The sequence below is a fragment of the Carlito syrichta genome, unplaced genomic scaffold, assembly GCF_000164805.1.
Source record: "Carlito syrichta isolate Samal-C Ts95f unplaced genomic scaffold, Tarsius_syrichta-2.0.1 Scaffold311867, whole genome shotgun sequence".
Classification (NCBI taxonomy): Eukaryota; Metazoa; Chordata; class Mammalia; order Primates; family Tarsiidae; genus Carlito; species Carlito syrichta.
In genome coordinates this window covers 81,766-96,661 of record NW_007255963.1, presented here as the reverse complement: position 1 = coordinate 96,661, position 14,896 = coordinate 81,766, and the positions used below count along the sequence as shown (strand labels likewise).

The window sequence follows — 14,896 nt, the reverse complement described above, 5'->3', positions numbered from 1 at the left end:
CATTTACATAAATATCTCTTTCAGCAGAAGAGTTTAATGTATTGAGCTCAAAAGGTTAGAATAGAGACTTCAATCTGGAAGCCAGCAGCAGCCTGTTGGCTTCTGAACAGCAGCATTGTTCGTCGTCCTGAGAACACTGTCGCATTCAGGCTCAGGCAGAGCTGGCATGGAAATGCAGTTAATTTGTTTCATGTGACTTGTCAGCTGTGTGTTTTTATCTAAATCTTTCTAGCCTCTCCTCTTAGTATTTTGTGTTAAACTCCTGAAATAGATGAACTACCTTTTTAACTGTTTAAGCTCTGATATTTTGGCCACTTGCATTCTCTAGATTTTCCATTTCATAAATATATTTAATAATCCACCTGAATGCCATTTTAATTCATTAAAAGTAATCCCATCTCAGAGGGCTTTTCTGGTTTCTGCATGTGTATGAGTCAATAAAGGGACTTTATGAAATTAATTAAGATAAAATTGCTTTCCTTATTTTCTCACCAGTTCCCTATTCTTTTTTTGTTTACTAATTTTGTTCTTTGGATTTTCTCTTAGATGATTTTTAATGCTTGGCTACTAGCCAAGTATTGGGTCTGAGCCGTAAAGTGCTAGTCCAAAAAAATAATGTAACTGTTATTACTATTAGAGTAAGATTCCCATTTCACTTTCTGACACACATAAAAATCTGACTGCTCCCTGAAATTTGCTACACTTCCTGCAATCCAAAAGTTAATAATCTTAATAAATTGGAGTGAGTGTTTTGAAGATATCTCCAGTGATTTTAAGCAGCCTTTTGAGATATAACTGACATAAAATAGACAGCCATATTTAAGTTGTATAGTTTCACAAGTCTGATAGATATAAATACCATGAAATCATCACCATGGTCAGGAGAATGGCCACTTCCCTTCCATCGTTTCCTACACTTCCTTCATACACCCTCCCTGTCCCTCTCCTCCCCCTTATTCCCAACTTCATGGGGAACCCTGGCCTGCTTTGTTACTTTAGAACGGTTAACATTTTTCAGTTTTATAGATACGAAAACATACAACTGCGTACTCTTTATTGGCTGGACATTTTTATTCATCATAGTTTATTATGAAACTCATCCATGTTGCTTCTATCAATAGTTCATTCTTTTTTTTTAATGCTGAGTAGTATTCTGTTTTATGGATACACCATTGTTTATCTGTCCATTATCTGGACTTTTGGGTGATTTCCAGTATTCCTATCTACCTCCTTTTAACTTCTTTTTCATATTTTCTATCCCTTTATCTCTCTGTGATACATTCTTGCTTACTGCCTCAGATCAGGAATTGTCAACATTTGACCATTTTGACCTACAAATATGACAATCTTATAGTAGTGTTTAATAAGTATTTTTAAATGAATGACTATTATTTATTTTTGCATTCAGGCATCTCTGCCTGATACAAATTGTTTATATACTGCTTAAACTCAAATATGTAAAAGAGTCTGCATATTAAAAGACTGAGTGACACACTATACGGTGTTATGTCTGATTGGTTAAGCATGTGTTTTTTCCTGTCTGTTTTTCTGTCTTATATAGTAAGCATTTATTACTTTTACAATAGAAAATAAAGCCCTTTTTTAAAGAAAGGAAAGCCTATGCTAACTTTGTTCTAATTTGTGTAATTTATTTAAAAGTTCTTCTTTATTTCTTCTTTGCAAAGAAGAAAACCATGGTATTCTATTTTAAAAAGATGGGTTTCAGAACCGGTAAGATTCTCTTTCCTAGTTGTGACTTTGGGCAGGCTGTTTAGTCTGTCTGAGGCCCACTGACCTCCTCTATATAGAGATCACTCATTCAGTCTTCACTGAGCGGTAGCACTTGGTATGTGACACACCTAGTGGATAGGCACTTTTCTTCCTGTTTCCCCAACCTAAGTCCTGCCTTCGACCAATAGCAGTATAATCCTGACCTCACGTATTGTTATCCTTTTGTTGTAACTATACCAATTTGGGGGTTTCTTTTTTCTGTTCTTTAAAAAAAGCTTTTAAAAGTGAGACCAAGATGTGTAATGTATTGTTTGTATAAGTAACACATTTTAGGTTACATACAGAATTTGCATTTCTAATAGTGACATTAATGACCTTTTTCATTATTTCTTATTTGAAGGATATCAAAGAATATTCCAACTACTAAAGATGTTGAGCCTCTGCTTGAAATAGATGGAGATATAAGAAATTTTGAAGTGTTTTTATCTTCAAGGACCCCAGTTCTTGTGGCTCGAGATGTAAAAGTCTTTTTGCCTTGCACCGTAAACCTAGACCCCAAACTACGGGAAATTATTGCAGGTGGGTATTAGTGAAAAATTTGATTTTTTAATCTCTAAGGTCCTCAGATTTTTTCCAGTTTCTAATTTAGCCATGTAAGTGTCTCCTGCTCTGTGAAAAACCTGGAAGTGTCTAATGAAGCACTACACAGGAAAATTAACAAAGTTCAAGATTAGGAGTCTTGACATCCTTTGGGAAGTGTTAAGAACACGCTATTTGTTACACTCACTTTATTGTGGCCCCCTCAACCCCCTCCTACTTTGAAACTTCAAATCAGATTCCTCTTAACATATAGTTGTGACTTGAAGATGTCAATCCATTGTAATTTTCCTGTCACCAGTCTTCTGGGTTTTTTTGTTTTGTTTTGTTTTGAGTCGGGGTCTCAGTGTTACCCTGCCTGCAGTGTAGTGGCATGATCACAGCTCACCATAGCCTCAACCTCCTGGGCTCAGGTGATCCTTCTGCTTCAGCCTCCCAAGTAGCTGGGACTACAGGCATGCTCCACCACACCCAGCTAATTTTTTTTACATTCTTTGTAGAGATGAGGTCTTGCTAGGTTGCCCAGGCTGGTCTCGAACCCCTGGGCTCAAACAGTCCTCCTACCTTGTCCTCCCAAAGTGTTCGGACTACAGGCATGAGCCACCATGCTTGGCTTCTTTTGCTCTTAATAAGGTCTCTGTTCAGAGGAATGAGAAAATCTTTATATTACTTTTAAATTCTAACTTAAATTTGCAGACAAGAACTTGAAGATAGTGACTTAAGGTTTTGGAATAAATTAAGTTCTTGAGATGCTGCTTTGTGCACATGCACACACACAGAGAACTACATGAAACTCTGTCTTTTGTATGCTGTGGCTCCCCTCACTCTCTGTTGAGCATTTCAAAATTAGGAAGAGGCTGCTTTAAATTACTTCTGCACTGTTTTCTTAAGTACCTGTTATGTATAAAGGTATATCATAAGAATTGTTAGAATATCACAAATAAACACATCCTTCAAAAGTCAGAGAAAAATTAATCATTCTGATTACTGAAGAGAAGAATCTCAACATTGGTGACTTTTGAAATGTTGGTGAAAAATGCTTTTATGCAAAGTAGTTGGGTTTTTCTCTCTAAAAGGTTTATAGAGTATTCAAGATTTCCTACCTTCTTGCATCCCATTGGAATCCCAGGCAAGAGTGACAGAATTATGTCTCTGTCGAGTAACTAAAGAAGTGTCTGATCATTGGACTAATTTCTGACTTTCTGTTTTCTCTTGCCTTCTGGGGTCTGTTTGACTCTTTCAGATGTCCGTGCTGCCAGAGAGCAGATCAGCATTGGAGGGCTGGCGTATCCCCCGCTCCCCCTGCATGAAGCTCCTCCCAGGGCACCGTCAGGGTACAGCCAGCCCCCGTCAGTGTGTTCCTCATCCACGTCTTTCAACGGGCCTTTCGCAGGTGGGGTGGTGTCACCGCAGCCTCACAGCAGCTACTACAGCGGCATGACGGGCCCTCAGCATCCCTTCTACAACCGGGTAAGCAGTTGGAAGCAGCTCTTTTTGGAAGACCTAGGTCCTGGGAAATCTCAGAAGTTTTCTGCTTGTGGATTCTATTATTGTTTTTAAACTATACTTTGGCTTTAAAATAGGAAAAATGTAAAGTATATGATTTTTTTAAAAATCAAAAGAATTTAGAATTTTAATGTGTTCTAATCTCAAGAATGTCTGAACAGTTTTTATTTATTTTCTTGATAAGAAAATGAACTCCACAGGGTCAACAGTAACTATTCTGTGTTTCAGAGAAATCTGTTTCTTTGTGTCTAGATAAATACTTCATTTGTTATATCCTATATGATAGTTTGTATTAGCATTGAAAACAATGATAAACTTAAATTCCCAGAGTAGTTTAGTAAACCTATACTTAATATGTTCTGTGTTTTTAAAATATTAGTTAATAATGGAAAGGTACTGCTTATAGAACTCAGATGTTTTTACCAAATAATAATACCATAGCCCATTTTTAAAGTTTTATTTCAAGTTATCTTCAGTCGTGTGTAACTGCTTACTTAATTGAAGTATAACAATTTCCTAGATAAACAGATGGAAAGCATAGTTACTTATCAGTGGTATTTAGACCCTGTCATGTTCAGTAGGCCCAAGCTGTACTCTCAGCTTACTCACCTTTAATACTAATACTTCCCATAGAAAAATGGAACATGAACCTGGTATTATGTTTTCTGGGACTGTACTCTAAGATCCATTGCAATTTCTTAATTTTGTCATCTCCCTCTTGTTTGAGAAACATAGGAACTAGTATTCACAGAAGCCAACTGCCTGCCTAAATAAATTTGATATGAGCTGACAAGAAAGAGTTTGGAATAAATGTGTCAAAGAAGGAATTCCAGAATTTAAAGTAAATTTTCAGTTTTTGGAAAATGTTGGCCATGCAAGTAATTAGGTACTTGTTCATAGAGGCCATGGGAGTGTTAGTCTGTTTTTCTATTCAGACAAGGAGACAAAGGTGGAATAATAGCATTTTATAGTATATTCTGCCCTTGTAAAATGTAACTGTGTGATGGGCAGTGTTAGATGCAGGTTTCTATTTACCAGTCTTAAAATCTGCTGTAAGTTTACATAAAATAACTCACTGATGCCAGTTGAAATTTTGAAAACAAGAAGTTTAAAAAAAATATAAGATTTCCATCTAGGCTGGGATTATTATGTCCACTAATTTCATGATTAGCAGTAATGTGATAGTGCTTTAATAGTATTTTATTATTTGTAAAGCTTTAAAAAGTTTCTCTTGTATTTAAGTCTTACTTTTTTGCTGTAATTATTTGAGGTTTTTAGCCTTGAAGTTAAAAGCAGAATATTTCTTCCAAACTGGCAGAAGGAAAAAAGGTGGGGAAGATGCTGCCTTCGTGTAATGAGACCCAGTGACCTGCAGTCTATGTGTTTAGCCTAGATAACCTGATGTCTCCTGTTTATATGAAGCTGGTTACAAATGCATGCTATAGTTACAAATCTCAAGTACACAGAAGATTCCCTACCTGTGTTTTAAAGATACGTTTGCTTACTTAGGGTATAAAATAAACTCCAGGGTGTAAGATTGAGGTAAACTCTAGGAACTTAGAGTAACACTATTTTTGGAGTCCGTGCTGGGGTATTCATGTAATCCAGCCTGTTTTTGGTGTGTTCTCATGTAATCCAGACTTTGTTCAGTCTTCTTTAGGCAATTTCTTTTGTAAGGAATAATGTTAAGATTCTAGTCAGCTTCTTTTAAAGATATTTTAAGTTAATATTGGTAAATCATTTAGAACCTGACACATGGTAAACTTGTAAACATATTAAATGTGTCAAATTGTTTGGTGTCAAATTGTATGGTGTAAAACTTTAGTTGCTTTTAAGAAAAAAACTTATATTAAATGAATAATATAAAAATGTAGATTATATGCCTTAAGTTTGGATTTGATAAAAAATATGAGTGAGGCTTTTTTTTTCTTTTGTTTCTGACACTTGCCTTAAAATATTTGAAGTTATATGTTATTGGTTAGTTTCATTTGATAAATCTCATTACATTTTTATTTCTGTAATTGTTTACCCCCTTTTTTTGTTACGTGTTTCTCCATAGCCATTCTTTGCCCCATACCTTTACACGCCAAGGTATTACCCTGGCGGTTCCCAACATCTCATCTCACGTCCATCAGTAAAAACGAGTTTGCCCAGAGATCAGAACAATGGCCTAGTAAGTATTTAAAAGGGTAACTAACATATTAATCTAATAATAAGCATAGATAGCATTAGAAGTTTGGTTATTTCCTTTTGGTAGTAAAAGAGTGCAACTTACTTTATAAATAGTTTTAAGAAACATAAACTATTACTAACATAAAATGTATTTGTTCTCATTCTGTAAATATCTGTGGAAGGAAAATGACTAGCAGTCTCAGTGTGTAAATGTTGACCTGTTCACAACCAGAGATTTTTAGCTTGTAATATAGTGTTTGTCACCAAAACTTTTAAAACTAAACCTTTACATCTACTAATTTCTAATATCTCCCTAAAGGACATACATATACAGTATCTGTGAATATATATTAGCACCATGACATTCAAAAATTGAGGATGTATTGAAAGAACATTTCAATATATATATATATATATTTTTTTTTTTTGAGTCGGAGTCTCACTGCCTTCCAGGCTGGAGTGCAGTGGCACACTCACAGCCACTACAGTCTTGACCTGCTGGGCTCAGGCCATCCTTCCACCTCAGCCTTCCAAGTAGCTGGAACCACAGGCACATGCCACTATACCCAGCTAATTTTTTGTTATATTGAAGAGGTGAGGTCTTGCTAAGTTGCCCAGGCTGGTCTTGAACCCCTGGACTCAGGCAGTCCTCTCATCTCTGCCTCTCAAAGTGCTGGGATTACAGGTATGAGTCACCGTGCCTGGCAACATTTCAATCTAATAGCAGAAATTAAACAGGATAAGGGAAATTCTTTCAGTGTGCTATTGAATATAATTCATCCAAAACAAAAGGTATTTGTGTCCAAAATATTAGGGGTTCCTTGTGATAAACTTAGTTTAACTAACATTTTAAAAAAGAAACTTCTTATTAATATATTTGTATAAATTAGGAAACAAAAAGCTATAGAACTTACACTGCTATTTATATTTTTTAATGTTGTGAAGGGAAATCACATCTAGTGTTTCAGTGTTATGGATTATTATTTTAACATCATGTTCATTCATCTTCATAGTTTGGCTCATGTCTTCCCCTTTTCATCCACACTCTCCTGTTTTGTGTTGGTAGGAAGTTATCAAGGAGGATGCTGCTGAGGGGCTTTCTTCACCCACAGACTCCTCGAGGGTAATGGAGTCATCCTGTGGTGTGGATTGTTGGCATTTCATTGCTTCTGCAGCAGTAACGCTGGTCTTGATTGTGATGACAGCAGCTCACTAACTCTGCATTTGTCGTGTGATGGGAGCTAGTGTAGAGTAGCTGAACACTAATAACTATAGTTCGTGAATTGATTTAAAAGCTGATGTTTAACTTCCCCTTTTATTTCCTTCTGCTTTTCCCCTTTTTCAATGACATGGGATGGATTCTTATTCCAGTAAGGAAAGGCTTTTTCTAACGGGCATCAGGAATGTTCAGTTGATGGTACTTATTCCTTAGTGTGAGCTCTAGTTTCATCTTTGACTGTTTTTATTGTCATAGTTGGTTTTATACACGTAGAATTTTTTTTTAAATATCCAGCATCACTCTTGAGGTTACCAGAAGACATTCTGGGCTAGATGGTATAGACTAAAAGTGCATCTTTAGGTGTCCACAGCTAGTGAAGACTTAGTGTAAGCCTTTGTGCAGTACTACTTGGCTGCATATGTGTACTTACTAAAATAAAATTTCCAAGTAAACACAGAGCTTGCTAATCAAGTAAAAGGAATTATTTAACTATTTTTTTTTTTTTTGACCAACACCTTAAGGTATATTTAAGAGGAAAAAAAAACTTATAGCAGAAGTCAGTCACTCCTAAATTATTATTCAAGACTTTGTGCTTAGGAGATAAGTCTGTGATGAGCCTTGAAAATCTTCATTTAGTCAGTGTGGAATTTAAGAACCCAGTTTGTATTTTAACCTTGGTGGTTTTATTTACAGAATGTTATACCCATGTAAATTTGGTCAGTTTAAAGTTGTGCTGAAATGTGGCATAGTGGTTAGATTTAATGTGGTGAAATATTACAACCTAAACTTATCTGTAATTTTTAACTGAAAGTATGCATTTGAATAGGCAATAGTTGTTAAACTTAAATTTCCTTCGAGTTAATGTTAGTAAGAGGGAAAAAGAGAACTATTTTGGTGCTTTCATTGAGGAGTTGATGATTCTTTTTAATTCATTAACATTTCAGCTGAGTGTTTGAGTGACTTCAATTATCTGCAGATGATAGACACAATAAACCACAATAATTCTATTTGGGTGCCTAGGGAATCTTTAATCCATGGCTCATCACCACTGTATGCAAGAATGACTTTTAGTTTGGTCAGAAAGCCTTTAATACATAGATTCATGCATGCAGTGCAATTCTCTTAGCTAAAAGTCCTCAGCAACTTTTCAGTGAAAATCAGATTCTGTGAAGAATGTTGATGGCCTTAATGACATAGACATGCTGACATAGTAGCTATTCCCATGCTCAAGAATGTAGTCAAACACTTGTCATTAAAAGGTGGCATTAGATTTTTTCAGGGACCAGTGAAGGAGCATTAGGCAAAGTTTGAAATGAATTTTTGGAGAAGGGGAAATAATGCAATTCCTGAGATGTGTTTAGAAGCCCAGTAAAGGTGCTCTGTATATGTTAGTGACATTAGTAAAATAACCATACTATTTGCTGTACTTTTACTTATTAAAAGATAGTTTTGTGATTAGCATAGTGAATAATAGATGCTTACCAAGCTTCCTTTGCTTTTAAGAAATTAACAATGACAGTAGCATGTAAAATTTGTTTTGTGACAGACTAGTAAAAATAAGTAGACAGTTCTCTGCCACATTGAAAGCAGTGGTGGAAATGTGAAGAATCTGCACATGAGAATATTGTCAGGGACTTTTAGCTGGACCAACAGAGAGTATCAAACAGAATGAAGTGTTTAGCCTTTAATGACTGGAAAGGCTTTCCAGTTCTGAAGAAGAAAACTCTCTGTATGTCTGGAGTAATAGCACTGCCCATTGATTCCATCTCTCCTCATTCAACTGTCCCCTACACAACGCTTGACGACAAGAGCTGCTTGTGGATGAGTCAGGATTTGTGTAAATGTTTTTGGACAAATTGTCATGTCACAGGATAATGTGAGGTTTTTTGGGGGGTTTTTTTTGTTTTTTTTTCAGTTGGAGTCTCACTCTGTCACCCAGACTGGAGTGCAGTGGCCGCTCCCGGCCACTGCAGCCTTGACCCACTGGGTACCAGCTATCCTTCTGCCTCAGTCTTCCAAGTAGCTGGAATTACAGGCACGCGCTACCATGCCTGGCTGATTTTTTGATTGTAGAGATGAGGTCTCGCCAAGTTGCCCAGGTGAATAATGTGTTTTTAAAAAGCCAGACCATAAGGGGTTAACCAGCTATAGTATTTTCAAAATATAGGTGGTCCCATCATTTTTTACTATAAGGAATTTCTGATACACCTTTATAAAGCAGATCTTTATGAAAATAATTGGGTTTTCTCACATTAAGGAGCATTGTAGTGATTGTAGCTTGTGAAATCCAGACAAGGACTTATCAGGGAAATTATAGATACAGTCAAGTGTTTCATAAAGGTGAGGATTTAAAATATAAACCTCCTTGCTGGCTTTTTTCTTCCCTTATAATTTTATAAGAGTGAAAAAATATATGCCAAATTTTGTGAAACTGGAAAAAAAAACATTAGCACTAGCCTCAAATTACACTCCCCAGAATATTAAGGCTAGAAAGGATTAGTGTCTTCCAAACTTTTAAAGCACAGAAGCCTTTTTTAGAATTGAAATCTTGGTCAGAACTTCAGTTTATAAAACCAGTGAAAGTAGAAGCCTGGTCCCCTTGCACTCGCCTTCCTCCTGAGGCTCTCCCAGAGAGCACTGAGATCCCAGGGTCTCATCCAACCTCCCTGTGGACAAATGAAACTTGTGAGGCTACCTGCGGGGCAGAGGAGGGGAGTTAATCCACGCATCCTATCTCATAGACCGTGATGGTCAGCACCACACTCTGCACCCTGCCCCTCTTTGTGCCTTTGTCAAGTACTTGGTCTTTTGAGTTGAGTAGACCCTGGAGATTGATGAGCTCTTTGCCTTGAACAGATTTCTTAGCCCCTCTGATTCTCTGTTGTTTGTGTTGTCTCAATAGTTGTTCATAAGAGTTCTGTAGTCTCTTGTAACTTAAGGTCTGCTGCTTCGGGTGGTAACTTGAGTGTGTTTCATTGAAAAACGTTTATTCAACTGGGCCGGTGGCTCAACCCTGTAATCCCAGTATTTTGGGAGGCTGAGGCGAGAGGATTGCATGAGCTCAGCGGTTCGAGACCAGCCCAGGCAACTTGGTGAGACCTCGTCTCTACAATAATAATAATAAAAAAGAAAGAAAGCGAATAATAGGCCAGGCGCGGTGGCTCAACCTGTAATCTCAGCACTTTAGGAGGCCAAGGTGAGAGGATTGCCTGAGCCTGGGGGTTCGAGACCAGCCTGGGCAACTTGGTGAAACCTCATCTCTACAATAAATTAAAAAATCAGCCAGGTGTGGGAGCGCACGCCTGTAGCTCTAGCTTCTTGGAAGGCTGACAGCAGAAGGATTGCCTGAGCCCAGCAGGTTAAGGCTGCAGTGGCCATGAGTTGTGTGCCACTGCTCTCTAGCCTGGGTATTAGAGTAAGACTCCTACTCAAAAAATAAAAAATAAAAATAAAAGTAAGAAAAGAAAGGCATTTATTCAAAGAAGGAATGATATAGCATCTTCACCCTTTCATCTTTCCCTGGATTGCTTAGCATTGAGTGCTGCAGATACCTGTGTGATCATTTATTGGTTTGAGGAACATTTGTTGAGTGTAAGAGGCACTCCTCTAGTGGGTTACAGCCCTAGAACAAAACAGGTTAATTCCCACCTCACGGAGCTTGTTTGCTTATTCCTTTAGGCACCTTTATTTCGGTCACTTTAATACTTTTTTGAAAAGATCTGTCAGTAATCAACACAAAGTTTAATTTTAAAGAACTTCAGAATTGCAAGGGTAGTGTTAATACTGTATCAGTGTTTCCATTGTGCTGTTACCTTTACCTTCAGAGATTGTTGAAAACTATTGAATTAATAAAGGCATTAAAAATGAAAATAATTGGTTTTCATTAAACAAGATTCATTGATGGAGTGACCAAGTAAAAAGTTTAAAAAAAGATGGGCTCACTTACAGATAATTTTTATTTCCACCACTGGTTTAGAACTTACACACTGTTTTCAAACAAGTATGTGTCTAAACCAAAATGTCTCTCATGTTCAGTAGAAGACTTGGACAAGTTAAAGATGCCTCTGGTAAGAAGGTAGGGGTGTTTTAGGTTTTGTTTAGACTACAGACGTGGGAAAGGTAATCCGTGTCACCCTCAGTGACTCCTCGAAGTAGCTTCTACCAGCTTGAACATCATTCGTATTTCTTAAAGCATTTAATAAGTAGATTTTTAGTGTTCTGTTTAAATTTGGAAAAGTATCAGTCCACTTTTTCCTTTTATTAGAGTATAGTGAAAAATTGATTCACTTCGCTTGAAAGTCTTTCAAATTTCAACTCAAGACTTTTCTCCTAAATAATTAATAAATTTCAACTAAATAGCTTGGGATATTTTCACAGAAATGTTATTACAGTGATGTGATAAAATCCTAGAGTACAGTTAAAAGGAAACAATGGCTTAAGCCTGTAACCCCAGCACTTTGGGAGGTGCAGGTAACGGGATTGCTTGAACCCAGGAGTCCAAGACCAGCCTGGGCAACATAGTGAGACCTCATCTCTACAAAAAATTGAAAAAAAAATGCAGGTGTGGTAGTGCATGCCTGTAGACCCAGCTACTCAGGAGGCTGATGCAAGAGGATCACTTGAGCCCACGAGTTGGAGAATGTGGTGAGCCGTAATCGTGCCTCTGCACTACAGCCTGGGAAACAGAGTAAGACCCTGACTCAATAAAAAAAAGTTTAAAAATACCAAAATTATGTTAATTGCAGTTGTTTAGTACTTGCCCATTAAACGTAGTGTTAAGCCTTATCTATCAACTTTGCATAATATTTCTCAAATGGTTTGAAGAGTAAGTTACATTTTTTAGTAGATTAACAATAGTTTCCTCTTGTGGGTGTCTTACAATAAACTGTAATTTCATTAGCACTTCTGTTATGATATTTTTTCAAGTCTTTGCTATATATAGTAACCTTTAAAAAGCCTATTTATTTTAAGGTTGATAATGTAAATTAGAAAAAGGGGTTTCCACACAGCACTGCAGAGATTGAAGATGTTAAAAGATAGACATCTGACATTAGGCTAGCACAGCCCTGCCATTTATTGTACTAAAACAGTATTGTAAATTAGCTTGGATACAGTATTTTCAGTTATCTCTATCTAGATCATTTTAAGCATTTTGAGAATATTTGCCACCAATCTAATAAATACAGAAAAATAATTGACAGCAATGACTGTTTGGATTAGTCTTTTGAAAAATCTGCCTCACTGATGCAGTTATGTTCATCAAAGCATGCAAGTTTTTTTCCTGTTATGCGTATGATTTCTTGAGCTTTAAGGCTCTTAAGGCCTTTATTATGAAATGGTATTTTAATGCATCTGTTATATGCCATATGCCCAAACTTGAAAATGTATATCTGAACATGACCCTATAGTGTGGCTATATATTTCATTTTATGAATGCTTATGTGTTAGTTCAAGTAATTAACCCTTATTATTAAATGTTCTTAAATTAATTTTAAACATGTGTAGTAGGAATATTTTTTCATAGCAAATTTGATTTAACTGATTTTCTCATTAACTGTGTGGCTCATGATTTCTTCTTTTGATACAAAAAATATAAATTTTGAGAGTAAAACTTTTAAATTACCACACACCTCTTAATGAAATTAAACTATTTTAATGTGTGCTCACATGTGCCCCTTGCTCTGTGTTGCTGTCAGGTGCGCTTTTCAAAGTAAAGAGGCATTAAGAGGAATGGCAGAGGTCTGCCTGTGCATATTATATATTTAGACGTGTGTATTTGATGTTTTCCTTTACGCTCTTGTCCTTCACTCTGTTTTATTCCTTCCTTAAAGCCGTGTGACTCTGGGTTTAACAAACAGAGACAGGTACAGAAACTCTCAGTGAATCTTACTCGCTTTTCTTATTAGACTGCTAGAAGCAACCACTGACAACTTCATGCTGGGCTGTTTATAAATCTGTGCTCATTTTGGTGCCTCTGGTTTATTTTACTAGTTGCTTCCAGCCATTGCATGGCACTCATTTCTGGCTGATCAGTTCTGAGCTTACTTAACAAATTTATCAAAGATGATGATGTTTCTGTGTGTAGTTTTAATCTGCTTAACAACATACAATGATATCATTACCTTAAAGTCATGTCAGTATTTTTCCAGCTTTACTGTTACCTGGAGAAATTGATTTATGTGCATTTTGAAGTTTAACAGTTTAAAAAAACTAATATTTTTCTGCATTCAGTTTTCTGAATTAGAAAATGTTCTTTTTTAAAAAAAAATAAATTCTGATTTAAAAATCTTATGTGGAAGTTACTGTTCTTGACTTATAACAGGTAAATTTCAAGTAAGAATGCATGGTAAACATTGAAGTATTATCACTGGAACTGTTCTATGTATTCTCAAAATAATATGCTATACACTTAGTTTATATTAAGAATTTACCAACTGAATTATTGAATATGCTTTTTGCTTTTTCTCTTATGACTTTTGTATGCTTTTCTTTTATGAGATTTGTCTCCAAAAATTTTTTTTTTGGTTATAAAGTTCATTTGGTTCCAAAATAATTTTATTACATATGACTATTTTAGAAAAGACCTGCCAGATAATTACCATTTCTCCTTTATTCAAAGAAGTATAGCACATTTTCATTGATAAAATTTTCCCCTTATATAAAGCCCGACTTATAAGTTATCAAGAGTCAAACTCTAGTTTTGATAGAATTATAAAGATATTATGTTCGTGTGTGTCTGTCTTTTCTTTAAAGTTTGTAAGAGTCATTCAAAGGTAATATATATATTCTGTATAATCCCCTATGAAGGACAAAATATTATTTAAAGTAGAAGTTTTAAAAGTTTATAAAAGTAGCATCCTGTGGCATTTTTTACTTTAAAGGAGAAGACTGGCATCTTTATTAACATGTCACTGTTGCCGAATTCTCAGACTCCCCAGAGAAATAAAATACCCCCCAAAGCTGACAAAGTTAATCTGGTCCATGTTTATTATACTTGTTCTTTTTTTTTCTTTTCTCTTTTAGAAAGCAGGATTTATTGAAAGGACAGAAAAGCTCCCACAGCGGGAAGGGACCCGAAGGGGTTGCCTCTGTATTTGTTCTTTTTAGCACAACCAAAAATGGAGTTCATTGGGGACTTTTTAAAATCAGCTTTTTACTTTAAAATAGTTTTAGACCTAAAGAAAAATACAAGCCGGGCTCGGTGGCTCAGCCTGTAATCCCACGCCTTTGGGAGGCTGAGGTGAGTGGATTGCCTGAGCCCACGGGTTCGTGACCCACCTGGGCAGCGAGACCTCATCTCTACTATCTAATAAATCAAAAAATCAGCCAGGTGTGGTAGCACTGCCTGTAGTTCCAGCTACTTGGAAGACTGAGGCAGAGAAGGATCGCCGGAGCCCAGCAGGTCGAGGCTGCGGTGGCTGGGAGTGGCCACTGTACTCCAGTCTGGGCGACAGAGTGAGACTCCAACTCAAAAAAAAAAAAGAATACGGACAGTAAAATTAAGGATTGTTGTTCTGTAGCTGAATTTGTTGCATGAAATTCTACTCCTCACCTTGTTAATTCTTCCTTGAAAATTATCTTTAAGACAATCATAGAAGTATTGTAATCTAGTTGGTAAAGTACATGACTGTTTGCATGGTATCGATTGGTACATTGTAATATTTACTAGTG

General features: G+C 36.3%; 1 protein-coding gene across 5 annotated transcripts in view; it reads left to right on the top strand.

Moving 5' to 3' along the window:
- The window catches only part of KIDINS220 (kinase D interacting substrate 220), a 118,396-nt gene that overhangs the window by 86,872 nt on the left and 16,628 nt on the right, over positions 1-14,896 (top strand). For 4 of the 5 annotated variants that reach the window (XM_021718150.1, XM_021718149.1, XM_008069218.2 and 1 more), the window contains exons 23-24: positions 2,132-2,310; positions 3,572-3,798. In XM_021718150.1, the coding sequence (XP_021573825.1) occupies positions 2,132-2,310; positions 3,572-3,798 (406 nt within the window). Of the gene's footprint in view, positions 1-2,131; positions 2,311-3,571; positions 3,799-5,893; positions 6,008-7,072; positions 7,130-14,896 lie in introns of all 5 variants that reach the window. The other variant, XM_021718147.1, reaches the window with a different exon arrangement.